Below are 17,090 nucleotides of genomic sequence, written 5' to 3' on the forward strand. Positions count from 1 at the left end.
ACTTTAGGAGCTTGAAAGCAAGAGTACACAGCAGGAGATACACCCCAAGACAGAGTTCAAAGATACTTACTGCACCGGGTCAGCAACTCTGAATGAGATTTTAAAACCCATTTTAAAAGTCTCTGAAATAACAGTGACAGGAATTCCAGTCTCACATCCTCAAAACCACCACACAGGCTAATATCAGTGGCATCAAGTCCACGGAGTACATGAGGGATGGGTAAAACTGGCAGATTGCATGCAATACGCACATAGGTTAAAACAGACAAAACAGTGTGTTCCTATTGCTCTACCTGAAGAGCAATATAAATATCAGCTAAGGAGTATTTCACAGAAGCAGCCATTTTCAGCCTGGAGTCCACCTCTGGCTTTAACACAACCTGTCCAAAGCCAAAGATCACGTTCTAGTCTCATTGCACTGAAGCAAATGCAGGGAAACTGAAGGAGCTACTTCACAACTTAGAGGAGCATATAAGAGAAACCGTACTGAGAAGTAGTATGATACTACTCACTGGGCACATCACGTGTAAAGACCTGGAAGTCACCCACAGAAGAAAGGATGCATGCTGCAGAGTTGGCCAGGTGCACACACAGCACCATGCAGCTGTCACACGGGTCTCCTCATACATCCACCTCCTCACTCACCCTCGCTCTGCTACCATGTCCAGCAACCACCAAAGGTTTCACAAGCAGGGGCTTCCAGAAAACGCTGGACTAGCAGCTGGGCAAGTCAGCACTCAGTTCATGTTCAGGCAAGTGTCTGCCCACTTTGGGATGGTACAAGTCACTGAAAGGCCTTAGGCCACCTCTCCAATGTATTATTCACACAGAGAAAGAGCACCGCTTCAAGGTCTGCTTACCAACGTCAATTCATTATATCATAAGCTCCTCCCAGTGCAGTGATCACATCCTTCTTTTGTTTAAAAGGGCTGCATGCATGACTAAATGCAGTCACAGATCATGTATAAACACCTTCATTTAATATTCAGATCCAGCTCTGCAGTCAAACCATATAACCTTTCTCAACATATTACGGCACAGATCAAGACATGGTGTTTGGGTTCGTTGTTTTTTTTTCCCAGATGTAATATTTAAGCACAGCAGTACCCAGAAAACACAGTAATTTTCATCACTTAATAAGAAAAGCAATATGCATAATGGAAATGGAAACAACAAAACCTGTGGTTAATGCAGCTCAATCAAGGGGACTTGCTTGTTTCCTAGGCTGAACAAGCCATGCTCTCTCATCTCCTCTCACAGGAGAGACTCTGTTCCTCTTCTCTGCACATCCAGTCTAGAATGGACCAGCACATGGAAACGCAGGTTCTGCAGCAAGTATACTCAACAAATCCATCAAGATAGGACAGTAACTTAACATTCAGAAATAGCAAATTTACTGCTTGGTTTTACAAGGGGGTAAACGTTTCTGGTCTGAAAGTCTGTTCTAGATAAAATGCAGCTTTAGAACAGATCTGGAAAGCAAAGATAATTAAATGACACTGAGGTAAGGAAAAATATATATTTGCAAATGCCTCTGAAGGAATGTGGCCAAGACTGGGGGTAAATCAAATTATATTAGTAACTGGAAATGGAAAGAAACAGTACACATGAAGTATCCAAAGTATACCAAAAGAGATCTCTAAAGTATCAAGGAAACAAAAAAAATAGGAGTTTTGTCATTTTCTTTGATAGAAAAGTGTCTATGTCTTATAGAATTTGAGTTCAGCTTCTTTGCTTTCTAGTTTACAAGTGGTTTGGTCACGCTTGCATCAACATCTCAGTATCAACAGGAACGTGTGATGCAATACAGACAGGCACTTGGATCTACAGGTCTTCCCTTTGACAGCAAAAAAATTCAGTGGTATGGTAAACCCAGACACAGCTGCCTGAAACAGCAAATCCAAACCTACAGCCTACTCCCAGCTGACTTGAGTTCAAGTTCAGACACTCCAGCAGATGCACACTGCAGCTGGCAGGCAGCCAGTTAACAAGACCAGGCATTCTGAGAGCTTAGAAACAGGCGGTGCAGATGTGAGGCTCCAGAACAAATAAAAGTCTCTCACTGCAGTGCACCAAACAGGGCTTCCTTGGTGCAACACCTTCTCTATCATTACTTGGGCAAAAGAGAAGAAATTTGCCTGCCACAAGAAAATAAATAAATAAATAAATAAAAATTTTACAAGTACTGCCCATAACGCTCTAAGGAGGAATGCCCCCACAGGGATGAAAGGCCTTCTTTTGAAGCCATCCAGCAGTATCACACTGATCATTTTTAGACATGGACCAAGCACAGCTACAAGGAATGCAACTGCTGCAGCTATCATCCTTCCTCCAGGGGAAATCAACACCAGCCACTGATGTGGGAGGAAAGGCACAGCCAGTGGCAATGCCCCTGTGATAAACCCATCGCTTCCCACCACAGTTCCTGTACTGATCCAGATGGATCCCTGGGGAGGTCTAGCAGCGCAATTCCCAGGGACAGTGACAGACACCCACAACTCTCTCCTCTCTGTTCACATCCCAAGGATGTGCAACGCCAACCTGCTATCCTCAAAGAAGGTTTACAAGAAGCCTCAAGCACAACTTTAAATACCGTTCTAAAGCTCAAAATCAGAGCTGGCCTTTTAATTTCAACCACAAAGTGATTCTGTACATTTTAATTAATTAGTTTAATTACTGGTAGCAGATTTATTATACAGGCCAAAAAAAGCTTTTTGTGCAGTTCATCCCTTCTCTAATTTGAATAAAATATTCATTGAAAGGCCAAGTTTTGCATGTTTGACAGTGCCCAAGTTACCATTTTTACCACCAACCTTCCCCCAAAATGCAGTATCTGCATTCACTTTGGCAAGCAGGCACACTAGATTTACACCTAAACAATATGTGTTTTGATTCTGGCACATCCCAGCTCTCAATAATCCACCTGAAATCTATGCCAATTATTTTCAGCATGAGAATAACTGGCAGTTATTACAGCTCTGCTCACAGAATAAACAAGCAAAACATGAAGTGCATTAAACAAATGTCCCCATGACCCATTCTGTTGCAATGAACAGAATCCAGCCACCTGTTCCACCATGGATGCAATAACTTGGATGAATGGCAGAGAAGGAAGATCAGTCTGCAGAATCTTTTCCCAAAGTTTCTCTTTTCCAATGTGGACCCCTAAAACTGGCCTGTGCCCTGCTGAAGGCACCAGTTCTGGCTGCCCCGATTCCTTGGTGCTACCCTGCTGAGCAGATAGGACAACAGAGCTCATCACACTCACATTAAATGCATCCACTGGAAATGAGACAGCTCTTTGAAAAACATTAAAATGCTGGTTTCAAAGATATTGAAAGTATCTGAAGGGCTTGTTTTTTGTGGGTTTTTTTGAACAGGATAAACAGTGTTATGAAGCACAGTTTGAATTGACTTTGTACATCTGGAGTAAAGATACCTTAATCTGGTACATTTCCAGCTTCTGTGAAACCTTCTGTACAATTATTTTGGTTTTTTAGATGAAAAGGGGAAAAGAGAAGAAATATTTAAAAGTAAGTTAATGAAAGATCTTGACTGGACGCATAACAGAGACCAGTTGGAGAAAACCAGTCCTTGTGAGATTCATGACACAAGCTACAAACCCTCAAAGACATAAAGAACAACATTTGGGTAACCTTTTCTTGAATCTGTTCATAAGGCATGTTCCATTATGTTTGCTGTATGAAGCTGATTTAAACAGGTTTTCAATTCTTTGCTTATTACTATCAGATCAAAAGATGGGCAACCATGCAGAAGGCGGCTTAGCAAAACTGCAGGTGCTTTTTGGACTACCACAGTAAGTATAATGCACTGAACTGAAAAACCCTACTTGCTGATTACTGGCAAACACACAATAGGAACTGCAGAGACAGTTTTTTCCCCTTTCCCTCAGAAGTGTAAAAGCTGGAAAGGGCCAGTATTGCTGGCAAGGACATGACTAGTCATGAAAACTTCAGGCAAGGTGGTGAAAGGAAGAATGCAGGAGAGTGACAGTGCTCTCCCGTGCCTGCAGAGATGGCACTCAGCTGAAGAAGCAAAGAACTTACGTCACACGATGTCAGCTACCGTTACTAAGGAAACAGCACCAGATAACCCAGGCTGAAAACATCCACATCCAGTTTCTAACAGAAATGCCTGTCCACTAAAGATGCTACAAATATCCACAGAGCTTGCGTCATTTCATTATACTCTGACTGACAACACAATACCAGTGAAATTCATTCAACAGCAACCTGGTAGCCCAAAGGAATTTGGAATTTTTGTCCCAGCACTGCACACAGTCCAAACTGAACCAGTACGGCTCTGAATCACAGAGCTTGGTCTTTTAACCAGATAGGATGACAACGTAGCTGGAATGTAACTAGGTTACAGACTGTGTTGAGAACAAATGCAAAAGCGTCTGCAATGCTTCCCACAAGGATGAAAATGTCCACACTGTTTTCCTTTTCTTAGATCACAGAGGTGAAGACTACAGATTGTAACCACAATGTCTTGGCTTACAACAAATCTCTCCCACTGGATGAGCAAACTGACCTGCACAGAGGCATTATTCCTCCACGGACCAGGAAGGGTGGCACAGAGCTGTCCCAGCTCTGGAGAATGGCATTTCCTTCAGGAGCTTGCAAAGGTGAACTCACTGCTTCATACTCGGTGCTCAGCATGTTAGACAGGTAGTGTGAAGACTGTCTCTCCTATCTTAAGACAAGTTTTCTGTAGCCTCAGGGAAAGGAGCCCTCCTACCCACTGGATGCCAACTATCTCCACAGAGTCAAATCCAATATAAGCTCCTTTAGATTTGCAAATGAACCTTACACAACGTGTCCTGCTCTTCTGTCCAACTGCACCCTGTGGACTGAATCCAGGACCATGGAGACACATCTTAAGGGCTAGCTAAACTGTGAGAAAACCCATTCAGGCTCAATGCCCCGCAGTAATATGACATGAACAACCTTCTCCTGCTTAACAGATGATGGACCTAAGCTCAGAAATGCTGCATGGGGCTGAAGAGTGACCACTAAACCTGCCATCTCAGTCTTGGAGTTTCTTATGCTTACAAACCCCATGTACTGTAACAGAGAGGCATCAAAAAAAGGTGTAGGAAAAGTGGCCCACACTATTTAATTGGCATCTTTAGCCATTTAGGACCTAGGAGAGCTAGGAAAATTTCAGTTACTGATGCAGACAGGCCCTGAAAATCAGCTACCATGTATTTAAGAGACTCTTACTAAACTCAGCCTTGCAGGAGAGTAAAATGATTCACAAGAAATCTATATTTATAACAAAGATTCACTGAAAATGACTCATGTACTGAGCCAATCTAATTTTAAATAGGAGGGAAAAACCTCTTGAAGAGGCACATGAAACTGGAGTGGGGGAGGGAAGAGAACTGCACACACAGGAGAGTCCCAGCCAGGAGCCGTTAGCCAAATCTACTGGAAACTGTTTCTGCATTCAATTAGCTGAAGTGATGGCAGAACATTCAGCTTCACCTACTTCTCATTTAGAGTTAATTAAGTCCTACATTCAAAGCAGCTGCAGGTTGGAATACTTCCTTAGGACAGGTAGGATTGCTGGGCAATAATAAGGCAGCTCATGGAGAGTTACCAGTTCTTCAGACTCTACAGAATTCAGAACACAAACCCAACTGGAATCACAGTGAGAGGAAGGGAGAAGTATTAAAAAGATTGTACAGTATTCCTAATTTTGGCCAAGCAGATTCTAACAGAAATAGCTGCCGCCCCACTACCCCTTACATCAACACTGCAGCACGTCTTAGAGAATAGTTTCAAAGACAGAGAACAGACACACAACACTAGGAGCTCTCTAGAACAAACAGGCAGCCTGCAGCAACAGCATTGGCTCAGGGTTCCTTCACCTGCTTCTGTCTCGGGACCATTTTCCTCCTCCATATAGTACAAATGTACAGTAGACAAAAGGGGAATATTTAACATAACCACAACCTGAATGGAGGAAACTGCTACAGCCTATATGAATAGCAATAAAACATTAGCCAGAAAACGTGGACAAATCATGCATTCCTGCACTGACTATGTAGGAATGAATAAATTCTGCTAAGCTGTAAATAAAAGATAACTTGGAAACAGCAAGCAGGCTAGTGAAAGATTAGCCTTGCATACATAATAATCACGCACAGCAGAGCAAGGTGGAATTTCAATGCTGCAACAGTAAAAGACTACTATGCTTTGGCTTTCAGTAATGTGTCAATACTTCTTTGTCTGAACAGTCCACTTATCTCCACAGCCAAATCTAACTTCCACTTGTCTTAACCTCTCCACTGTCATCCGCACACAACTGGGTATGCTTGGCTGCAAATGCTTCGCTCTGTAAACCCAGAAGTGTTTAGATGATGGCTGTTCTCCAATCACTTTCAGCATCGCTCCCAGTTAAGTCTTCAAATTGAAGCACGAAGAGAAAGCAGCCAAGAATTCACAAGCCAACATACATATTTACAAATGCACATAGCTTTAATTCTCAGCAGTACCTTGCTGTGATATTTCTCTACACACCAAAGCCTGATGAATAGCGTTAAATTTTTATTTGCCCTGGTATATTATGGGCTAGATTTCAGAACTGTTGAACCAGCATTCAATAGTTCCTTCTCAGGCACTGAATGAAGTGGCTAAGTCTCCAAAGGAGTACTTTGTGTGAAGTTTCAGGAGCTGACCTCTACTGAGAAACCCAGCATTGGACCATCCTTTACCCACCGACCTACACAGGGTACGCTCCACTCCATCGTCACAACACACACACGCAGCAGCCTAAGTCTGCAGGAACCAGGTGAACCACCACCAAATTTTAGAATTTATTTGAATCTTGATTGGTTCACAGAGTTCTGAAACAGCAGCTGCCCTTAGTATACATGGTATTATCTCCAAAGACATTTTATTTTCTTGCTAATTCTTACAGTCATGAGGAAAAGTCACCAATATAATATCTCACTGATTATATTTAAAAATATACAACAATGTCCACAACATCAAAGTCTAAACCTCAGTCTCTCAAATGCACCATTTATGTAATACAGCATTCAATGCACAGCGGAGAGCAAAGAAGCACTGTGAAGATCTGAGACGCACCAATTAGCTGGTGGCATGATGCCAGAAAAATGACTGAGATTTCCATTGCTTCTCCTTCATTAAAAATGGCAATAGCTCTTTCCATGACTTTTTGGACTGGATACTATACACCTATACTCAAAATGAGACACCTTATTCTTCAAATAGATTGAGACAATTTACAGAACAAAGTACTTTCAGCTGGAAGAACGCAGCTGCCAGATTTTAACTCCATCTTTTGGCAGTTATCTCCAAATATACATTATTTAACCAACTAGTGCTTCCTAGTAAATTACCTCATCATTTTGGCTTGGTACTTATTTTGGATAATGCCATTTTAATAAGTTACTTTCTTATTTGTAATGTACACACAGATGTAGCAAATGAAAAGTGACACGGGCTTGAACTCCATGATTTCTTAGATCTAAACCCCTGCATTTACCTCTGACAGCAGGGAATATACATTTCTATAGGAAAAGTAAGATTATGTAGCATTAACTCTTTTGTGTGTTATTTACCACATAAGGCAATGATGTGACTGCTGTCTTCATGTACAAATTTCCGGGTAACAGCTTCTTCCATGATCTGCTTTACCTGAAATAAATAGAAAGAAGTGATTGTAAGATCTCAGCACAAACCAGCACAGTGCTTGGGAGTTTCAGCTCCAACCTTTACTTGCCCCTTCCCCATCACCAAAAGACTAACAACTCACGCACAGGTTACATTTTGCAGGGAAGGAAGGATACAAGCATTTAAGAAGAAAAAGGAAGGACAAACCTGAGCAGCTTTTCATGGGATAAAGGAACCTCTGGTAGAAAAAGGACAGGTCTGTTTGGGTGCTCTGAAATAATTCAGCTTTTATAGGGGCATACCTCAGAGTGCCCTCCAGAGAACTTCAGCGGAAGTTCCAAAGGGCTGTGCAAAATCCACAATAACATGATTCATCCATGGCCTTCCTGCGTACAGTTACTTCTGCTTATGAAGCAGGATTACATATTGCCATGTCTTCTTTCCACTTGTGGCATTCACCTCTTTTTCAAGCACAATGAATCCCTGAGCTACACAGGCATACATTCCAAGAGAGGTTTACAGCAACGTTTCCCCTGTTTGGGGACTCTACATGACACAGTAATTACAAATTACGCCCTCAAAGCTCTGCTGCACCAGACATTATACAAAAATAATATAGTACCTATAGAGAAGACAGTGACTTCAGTTTTTGCTTCTAGACACAATTTAACAATTACAGCAAATAAACTCACATTTATCACACTTCTTACTGATTTAAGACAAAGTTCCTCTCCAGTTTCAAGGCAGATATGTCAAGCTCCCAAGGGAATTAATTGTAGATTACTGACTTTCAAAAATTAAAGAAAACAGACAAATCTTACAATTAGGCTCTTGAAGAAAGGCTGCAGTTACCCTCCACTTACCTGCTAGCTTATTCCTCCCGCAATGGCTTCCTCAACCAGATGAAACCCATTTGCCTCAACCAACCCATTTATCAAACACTCGTTCCTTCCTGGCCATGGAGCACTTGCTTTTCCAGATACAAATCCACAATCATTTTTGCTTCTCTCATTTGTGAGCTATAATTACAGAGTCAGGACACTCTGCCTAAATAAATGCCACATCACTTTCAATATATGAAAGTAAGCGCTACTGTGGCAGAAGATTTAGCAAGATACTCTTTTCTTCCAACATTTTTTTTTCTTTTTAACTTGAAAACGATTTTTACAGCAGTCCTGGAATCCAACAAATAGTGAATTATCTGGCAGGTTATCACTGCGTAGCTACTCTTTACCAACAAGCTCAGCAGCACGGCCTGTACACCAACTTGGTCTGAGCTGAGTGCCAGCGCAAGCTGCACAGCAATGGTCCCCACTAGCCTGCCACAGGGGCTAGGTCTGCAAACCTGGGAGACGACACACGCTTCCCAGCAGGGCTGGCAACTGTGCACTCAGCTCTCCTTAGGCTAAGTCTGGTACCTGAGATAACAATTTTAAAACTAGCTGGGTTACCAATTCGTTGCAGCACTGACGGGTCCAAAGGTTTTAAGCCGCCTCACTCAGCACTGGAACCAGGAAAAGCTGCAGGTGCACTGCTTGATCAACAGCTGTACTTGTACTGCTGTAATGATGAGGTGGCAGCTGCCTATGAAGGTGCCTTCTCCCATTTAGAGGGCTTCTTCCTCCAGTAAGATCATATGCAAGGGCAATTCTGGATGCTGTAATCAAGCATGCCTCCCCCCAGTAATCATCTTGAGGCCTCCATGCCCACTCGTATACCCCCACCCTGGCTGGCAGCTCCAGCACCGGCACTTGCTGCCTCTTAACACACGGTGTTCTCCTCACCTCAAATTCCGCACCAAGTTGGTCCTACAGAATTTGGTCATCTTATCAAACAGGAGTCCTCTAGGTTGCAAAGAAAACACTGGGGGGGGGGGGGGGGGGGGGTAGGGGATGGGGAAGCAAACACATAAGAGGCTTTGAAAGCAGAACATTTTGTATCAGAGGACTTCAAAGCAAGTCTTTTGCACTTTATAAAACCTTGCTCACTGCTCATATGCTGAAGCTTGACAATATCAACAAGGCAGTTTTATTCCTTCATGTGGAATTTCTGACATGGTGTTAGAACTTTGAACCTTACAGTAAAGCAGTGAGAGGTGGAGGAGTAAGAGGATACCAAGAAAGAAGCAGAGGTGTGAGAAGGTCTCATGGGTGGGAAATCACACAGGAAAACTATGATTATTCTGTTTACCCAGCAATCCCCTTCTCACATTTTTATTTGTGTCATTGTTGATTTATAAGCTTGATGTATGTTTGTCTTGGCAGGAACCCAATAAAATTTGTTCCAAACCTCACCTAGAGGTTTGCAATCTTCTAGATAACAGCACCTAGGCAGACCACAGCTCAGCAAAGGAAAGGAGACAAGACAGCTGCACAGCTCTGCCTTGTTTAAATTCCAGCTCATACCCTGACCTGCATTTTCACACGTGGGAGGCAGCTTGTTCCGGCAAAGCAGCACAGAGACAGTGCCATCCACTGCCTCCAAGCCAACTCATCTCCATGCCTCAGCCGACCCATCTGTGAAAGGACAGTGACCCAACCCATGCCAGCTGTTCTGATTTCACTGGATCAAAACTATATTTAATCTACCAAATGAAAGGCCTGATTTACTAAAGGTAAAAAGTACCCCGAGTGCCGCTAGCACTAAGGTGGACAGAAGAGGAAGCGCAGGAGAGCTGCACCAGGGTAAGTCATGCACATACAACCAAAGATCACAGGCATGAATTCAGGCACCATTCAGACTGCAGACTGAGATATCAGTCTCAGCTCCCCAGAGAACAGCAACCAGAATTAAATTCCTGACAACAGGGAGGAAGAAGAGTCGTTTACTAGGAGCCAGACCTCTGGAGCTCAGAGGCCAATTCCCTGCTATCATACATTTCCCAGGTATAACCCATCATTAGTCTTTATTAGCTCAGTATGTTATTTAGATCCTAGTCTGTAGCTCCGGAACAAAAAATGTGAAGTGTATAAAAAACAATTAGAAAGAAAAAGATCAGACGTAATAATCAACCCTGCTTTTACACATAGCACCATATGGTCAGCTTATCAGCAGACTTTGAAGCCAGGACCTTGAGCTAAGCAGCACAGACCAGGCAAGGAATCTCTGTCCACTCCCAACTGCCACCGAATACAGAGCAGCCTTTGCACATTTTTCTAGAGAGTTAGAGAATGTTATTAGAAAATATTTCAGGGCATAGACAGTAGACATGAAGATTCAAAAGCTGGAATGCAGTGTTCTTCAATCCCACGTCATTCCTCACTGCCACGTAATTCAGTGATGCTCCAGGCAAGGAGCTAAATCAAATGTTTCTGATCAAATGGAACACAAGCTTTTTCCTTTTTTTCTTCCCTTGCAATTTTGTGCAGCTCCCTTTGTAGGGAATTATGCTGTTATGTCTCTGTATTCTGGGGAGGCTTTTGTCAATCAAGCTTTCTGAGCATAAGCCTACACAGACACCCACTTGCAGATATCAGTGGACCTGCCCAAACTGCAAATGAATGTCATTAAACCAACCATCAACATCCCACCCCCCCTTGTTCACCCATCGACCTGCAGGTAAAGAAATCTATTCAGCCTACTGAACTGTTTGTGCAAGGGATGGATGGAGGGCTGCAGCTTTCAGCTGGAGCCAGTGCTGCTAACAGAGAGGGGCCTGGAGAGAAACCTGCTCGGGTAGGAAGGAGGAGGCAGAGGTTTGGCTGAGGTGTGACACAGGCTCCCTCCATCGCCTTGGAAACATCCCTCCTGTTCTCTGTGCCTCCTAAGATCGATACAGGACCTATTCATCATCAAAGGTAACAGGCTCCATCTGCACCACATTTACCAACCACTGGAGAGCAAGCATAGGAAAGCTCTACCTATCTGAGTAAAGATCTTGGTATCTGAGGAGTGAAGAATGTCCTGGTGGTAGCATTTTCCAGGTAAAGCAAAGCAAGCTCCTCGCACACAAGCTGACAAGCTTTTGCACAATGTTACAATGGATCACTGCTCTGACCTTCTCCTACATCCTACAATGGCCAAAACTTTCAGAAGCAGTCAAACACCAAACATATTAAATAATCCGTGTATTATGACATGAGATTCACCGAAGAAAAATACAAGAGAAACTACTTTGATTTTTAAGTTGTTATAATGAAGCTTTAAAAATGGAAATAGATCCAAATTTTGCAACAAACTGTATAAGAGATCAAGAAAATGAAGACTACTAAAGACATGATATGCACTGACTATACACCAATTTATTCACAAGCACAGGGCTGGAAGAGACCCTCAGGTATTGCCTTTTGCCTTTTCCATCCCTCTGTACAGTTCCCGGTCTGTTCCAATGGGCACGGTTAGGACTTGCCTTACTGCAATTCTGCTAAACTGTCACAATGATGGGTTTCTGACCAGGGCCAACCCAGCACATCTCAATATATCTGCAACCTTCAGGGTTAGGAATGACCTTTCCAACCAGCACCACTCTTTCAGAATACAGGTTGCAGCACTTTCCCCAACCATATATCACGATGGGATGCTGGGACATGATGAGAAGCACCACAGGGACAATGCAGCATCAGACATGAAGAACAGTGGTCACAAAATGCTGGAATAACCAGGACCACCGTTAATACCCACAGCATTTTTTTTCCCCTCAAAGGAGAAAACCGTATGTCCAGCATCCATGCATTCTTTGTGTTGCATAGTTTCTGTTAATCTCATTTACTGATCGCTCCTGCTGCACTGCCTCTTTGTTACTCTTCATGAAAAACTGGGTGGTGTAAATACAAGCTGCTAAATAAATACTATATTTCTACTCAGAAGTGGCTGCATTTTACTTGTAGGATGAGTAATTGTATTTCTGAAGTCCTCTGATTTTTTTTTCAGGGTGAAACTGCTAAGGCTATTGTTAGCCTGTTTGTTTCACAGCTAGAAAGAGTGCCCTGTTTGAAGACAGAAATGGCAAACCCCCCTCTATTTCAGTAGATAGAAGAAAATGGCCAGAGAAAAGCCTGTTTTATAAGTCTGCTTGTCACAACAGATTTTCCTGCAGAGAGAGATAAATATTTGAAATGTGAACTTACAAGCAGCCTCAGCACGAATCCAGGTAGAGCTAAATTTTCAAAACACATTACCTGTCCTCCTTTCTGTTACAGTCAACAAAAATCCTTTACCAGTGGGAATTGAAAGCCCATCTGAGAAAAAGCAAACATTAAATTTTCCCAAAGGAAAAATGCAAAAGTTTTTGTTGAGAGGGAGAGACAAAATAAAAAAAAAAACACTCACTTTGCATCAGGTGACTTCAGAGACAACCACTTTATATTTTGCAAAGACAACTGAATTTTAATAGGCTTGGTATAAACAACATACAAAAAGAATATGCTTACTCTGAACTCCATTAGATATTGAGGTTACATGAAAATAATTTGATGGCAAGAAAAGGCTGAGTTCAAAGGACAAGGAAAGAAGAGAATGATCACTTTGAGAATGCACACAGACCAGTCAAGTTTTCAGAACAAGACAACCAACACACAACACGCACACAGGTAAAAGCAGCTGTGTGAAAAGTCACAAAGAATAAAAAATGAGGTTGAAAATTCTATTAGAAAAAGTTAATTACCATCATTAAGGGCAGCATAATCTGCTGGTTGGTATACTAGTGGTTTGTATTCAATTCCTGGCTCCACTAATGGATTATGCAAAAGAAAAACAGCATCTCAATCTCAGTGTCTCTGACTGCCTCCTGATGCCATTTGTTGTAACATGAGCAGAACATACACAGTCCCCTTCCACATGTCTGTGCAGTGCACAGGCAACAGGTGCTACCTTAACGTGCAAACAGTCACCAAAAAGCTCTCAAGACTATTTTAGGATGGAAAGCTCTGGGCAGCCCCAAAAAAGCCAAGCCAATTTAAACCCTCTAGAACAGCATTTTTGAGGATTTGGAGAAGAAAAATACCAAACCAAATACAAAACAAAAATGCAGATGACATAGAAGGTACAAGTAACACTTTCAAGCATTATTCAAGTAATTTAAAAGCTAGAGTCCTATTAAAAACATTTTAGAGACTTTTAAAAACAAATTAGCCTCAGATTTTTTAATGATATACCAATTGCTCCCCTTGGCTCGAGCTGGCTTGAATCATGAAAACCCATTACACTTTCAATTTTGTACATTAGCACAAGATTGCAATATTCTGAGTTGAAAAACATTTCGCAAATTTATTTATATATTTAAACATTAACCTGGAAGAGCAAGTGCACACACTTCTAAATCAAACCTTACAAACCTCTTTGCTCAAAGGTCCTAGTTTAAGCTAAAATTTCTAAATGAAGTGGTAAGTTCACGGCTGCATTAAGCTGCAGCATTTAGTGTGTGAGCAAGCAACAGGTAACACCTGCTCGGTGCTCTGCAGCCAGCTGCTGGCTGGGTCATTCTAGGACATAGCCCTACAATTTTACGTATAGATTGTTCTTTACATGTCTATCCCTACTCTACCGCTTCCAGTCAACTACGCTGACTGAAACGTCTATCATTTTGTGGTGTCAACACTAACAAGTATTAGGACACCAGATTCAGGCTCAGGAACCTTGGCCGTAGCAAGTTTTTTCATTTGAGCTTTAATGAATCCTCCTCTCTGGCTACTTGTAATTTCCCCAGCTATGAACCGGGGGAGGGGAAGGAGCAGAAGGATAGTTAGCCTTTTAAAAATACTTTTTATTGCTGTGATGGATAAGCATTACACCTTCACTTAGCTCCTGTGCAAGAACAGGCAGTTACACATGGCTGTTACATGGTCAGCGCCACAAAAATGCAAACTATGGTGCTTGGCCGTACAGGGGAGAAGTGGCTGCTCACTAAGCTGACAGCTCCACCCAGAACATGTTCACAAAGGTGCTCTTAGACCAAGGCATGCTTACACCATCACACACCTCCTCCCACAGCACCTTGGCAGGGACCCCAGTCCACACACACTTGGAGTGGTCTCAACAGAGGCCTTGCTCTGCAGTCAGGGCCACTCCACCCAAACGCAAAGACAGTAGGAGCCAAGCACATCCTACCAGGTGAGAAGCATCATTCTTTAAAAAGACTGAAGCACTACCAGTCCAAACACAAGCATGATCAAATGCCATCATCCCCATTTGGGCATGGACAAGGCTGTTCAGTAGTTTATCCATGACTGGATCTCAGGGTGCCCTGGCACAGAAACATCACACAACCATTTCTAAGAACAACCATGCCAACTGACCCAGCCCTCCTTCCCACTTTCTCAGCACACTTCCCAAAGGCCAGGTGTTAACACCATGGGAGCAGACACTTCTGCCAGGACTCTCCGTTTGGGAGCCAGCTCAGCTCACTCAAAGGTATCTTAGGACTAGCTTTCCTACCACCCATTTTCCCCTTTCTCCTCTAAAACTCCCAGCTAAGCAAAAGTTACTAAGAAAGGTGTAATAAGGGACATAAAACCCCAGGGAAAAGGAGTCTGGACAGTCTTGTTACAGACTCTTGCCTCAGCAGGCAGAACCATTGAATCGTTTAGGTTGGAAAAGACCTTTGAGCCCACCGAGCCCAGCCGTTGCCCCAGCACTGCCGAGCCCATCACCAACCCATGTCCCCAAGCGCCGCATCCGCGTGTTTTCCAAACGCCTCCCGCATGGTGACCCCAGCAGCTCCCCGGGCAGCCCGTCCCAGTGCTCGACCACCCTGGCGGTGGAGACATTTTTCCAGACACCCAGGCTGAGCCTCCCCTGGCGCAGCCCGAGGCCATCCCCCCCCTCTCCTGAGGCACAGGACAACGCAGCTGCCTGGGGCTGCAGGGCACAAGCCCAGGGGCGCATCCCTTCTCCCAGCCTCACTCAGAATCCCCAGCAAAACCAGCGACACGGTTCTGGGGCAGCCCTGCACCGCCAGCCCCAACTGCCCGGCTGAAGCACAGCCTTTATTTATTTATTTCAGTCACGGGGAGGTCGCATACCCCCCCGCAACAGCACGGAGAGGGCTGAACAGTCGTAGCCGAACAAACCCTCCGCTCCCCAACGGGAAACCAGGATTTAATTCACCTTGATAAAGCTTTATCCTACTTGCTCCGGGAGAACTCTTTTAACTACCATCCCTACTGCAAGAGAGATTAAACACGTAAACCACGCGGAAGGGTCGCCCCCCAGCAGGCGCGCTGCGTCCCCTGAGGGGACCTCCGGGCGCGCCTCGCAGCCGCGGCCGGGCCCCCCGGGAAGCCGCTCGCCCTCCTCCCCCCTCACCTCCTTCTTCACGTTCCACAGCAGCTTCTCCTTCACGGCGTCCGCCGAGCAGCTCATGGCGGAGCGGGGAGCAGGGCCGCCCGCCGCGCCCCACGCTCAGAGCCGCCCGCCCACACCGCTGCGGGAGCGCCCGCGGGGCGAAGACTCCGCGCTGCCCGGCCGAGCGCGGCCAGGCTGCAGCGAACCGCACAGCTCCTCCGCCATGTTCCGCGGCTGCCGCTGGCGTCAGGCGGTGGGGCGGGGCGAGCCCGCACCTGCCGCCGCCGCCCCGGCTGCGCAGGGCGCCATGGCAACCGCCCGGAGCCCGCCACCGCGCCTGAGGTAACGCGCGGCGCTGGGGTGGCCCCGGCAGCCGCGGGCCCCGGAGCCCCGACTTCGTACGGCACCAGCCCCTGCCCACCCCAGCCGTGAAGGAGCCGAGAGGCGCCCGGGCAGCCCAGACGATCAGTATTTCCCCGGGAGCGCAGCAGCGGCGCACCGGCCTTTAGAGAGGGGAAGGGGGCTGAAAGCATCAGGTTAGTGACAAACGTTAAATCTGCTTTTTCTAGTGTTTATTTCCGTATTTCACACTAAAGGCGTGAACAGCATACTTGGCTTATTTGATTCACTGTCCGATCTTGGCAAAAGGACACTTCCCAAAATCACGAGGGATGCTCAGGGTCAAGCTCATCCTTCCATAGCAAATAAGGTTGAAGGCAAGATCATTCCTTCAGCAGAGGTATTCAGGATACTTAATAAACCAGAGCTTGCTCCCAGCAAGTCCTCCAGCAACTGCTGAAAATCCTGCATTAGTTGTGGCTGCAAAGGAAAAGATGCTACAGGCAGAAAAGCAAAACCGAAGAAAAGTGGTTCCATTTTTGAAATAGGCAGCAGATAGTAGAGACTGAATTGTATCACCCAGTCCAAAGAACCAAAAGACCTACCACGATGAATAAGAGCAGGCTGTTTCTACAAGCTCTCATACAACACAAAGTTAGGTAGGAGCACCTACCTTAACAGGTAAACCAATTCTCAACACTACCATAGTGGGAAAGAATAGCCAGTACACACCAGAAACCAGTTATGTAAGAGACATTTCTCACCTTTTCCAAACAGGATTACCCAGCTTCTTTGAAGAGACACTCAGCTGCTTTGTGGAATAGTTTTTGCAGCTGTCATTCACAACAACAAAAAATTATGGCT

General features: G+C 44.5%; 1 protein-coding gene across 6 annotated transcripts in view; it reads right to left on the minus strand.

Annotated features, from left to right (window-relative positions):
- SGSM2 (small G protein signaling modulator 2) overlaps positions 1-16,118 on the minus strand; it is a 62,964-nt gene extending 46,846 nt beyond the window's left edge. For all 6 annotated transcript variants that reach the window (XM_056348796.1, XM_056348759.1, XM_056348787.1 and 3 more), the window contains exons 1-2: positions 15,909-16,118; positions 7,616-7,691 (exon numbers count right to left, since the gene is read on the minus strand). In XM_056348796.1, coding sequence (XP_056204771.1) covers positions 7,616-7,691; positions 15,909-15,965 — 133 coding nt within the window. In that variant the 5' untranslated portion in view covers positions 15,966-16,118. The remainder of the gene's footprint in view (positions 1-7,615; positions 7,692-15,908) is intronic.
- Positions 16,119-17,090: the final 972 nt, after the last annotated feature.

This window comes from Falco biarmicus, chromosome 1 (genome assembly GCF_023638135.1).
Source record: "Falco biarmicus isolate bFalBia1 chromosome 1, bFalBia1.pri, whole genome shotgun sequence".
Taxonomy (NCBI): Eukaryota; Metazoa; Chordata; class Aves; order Falconiformes; family Falconidae; genus Falco; species Falco biarmicus.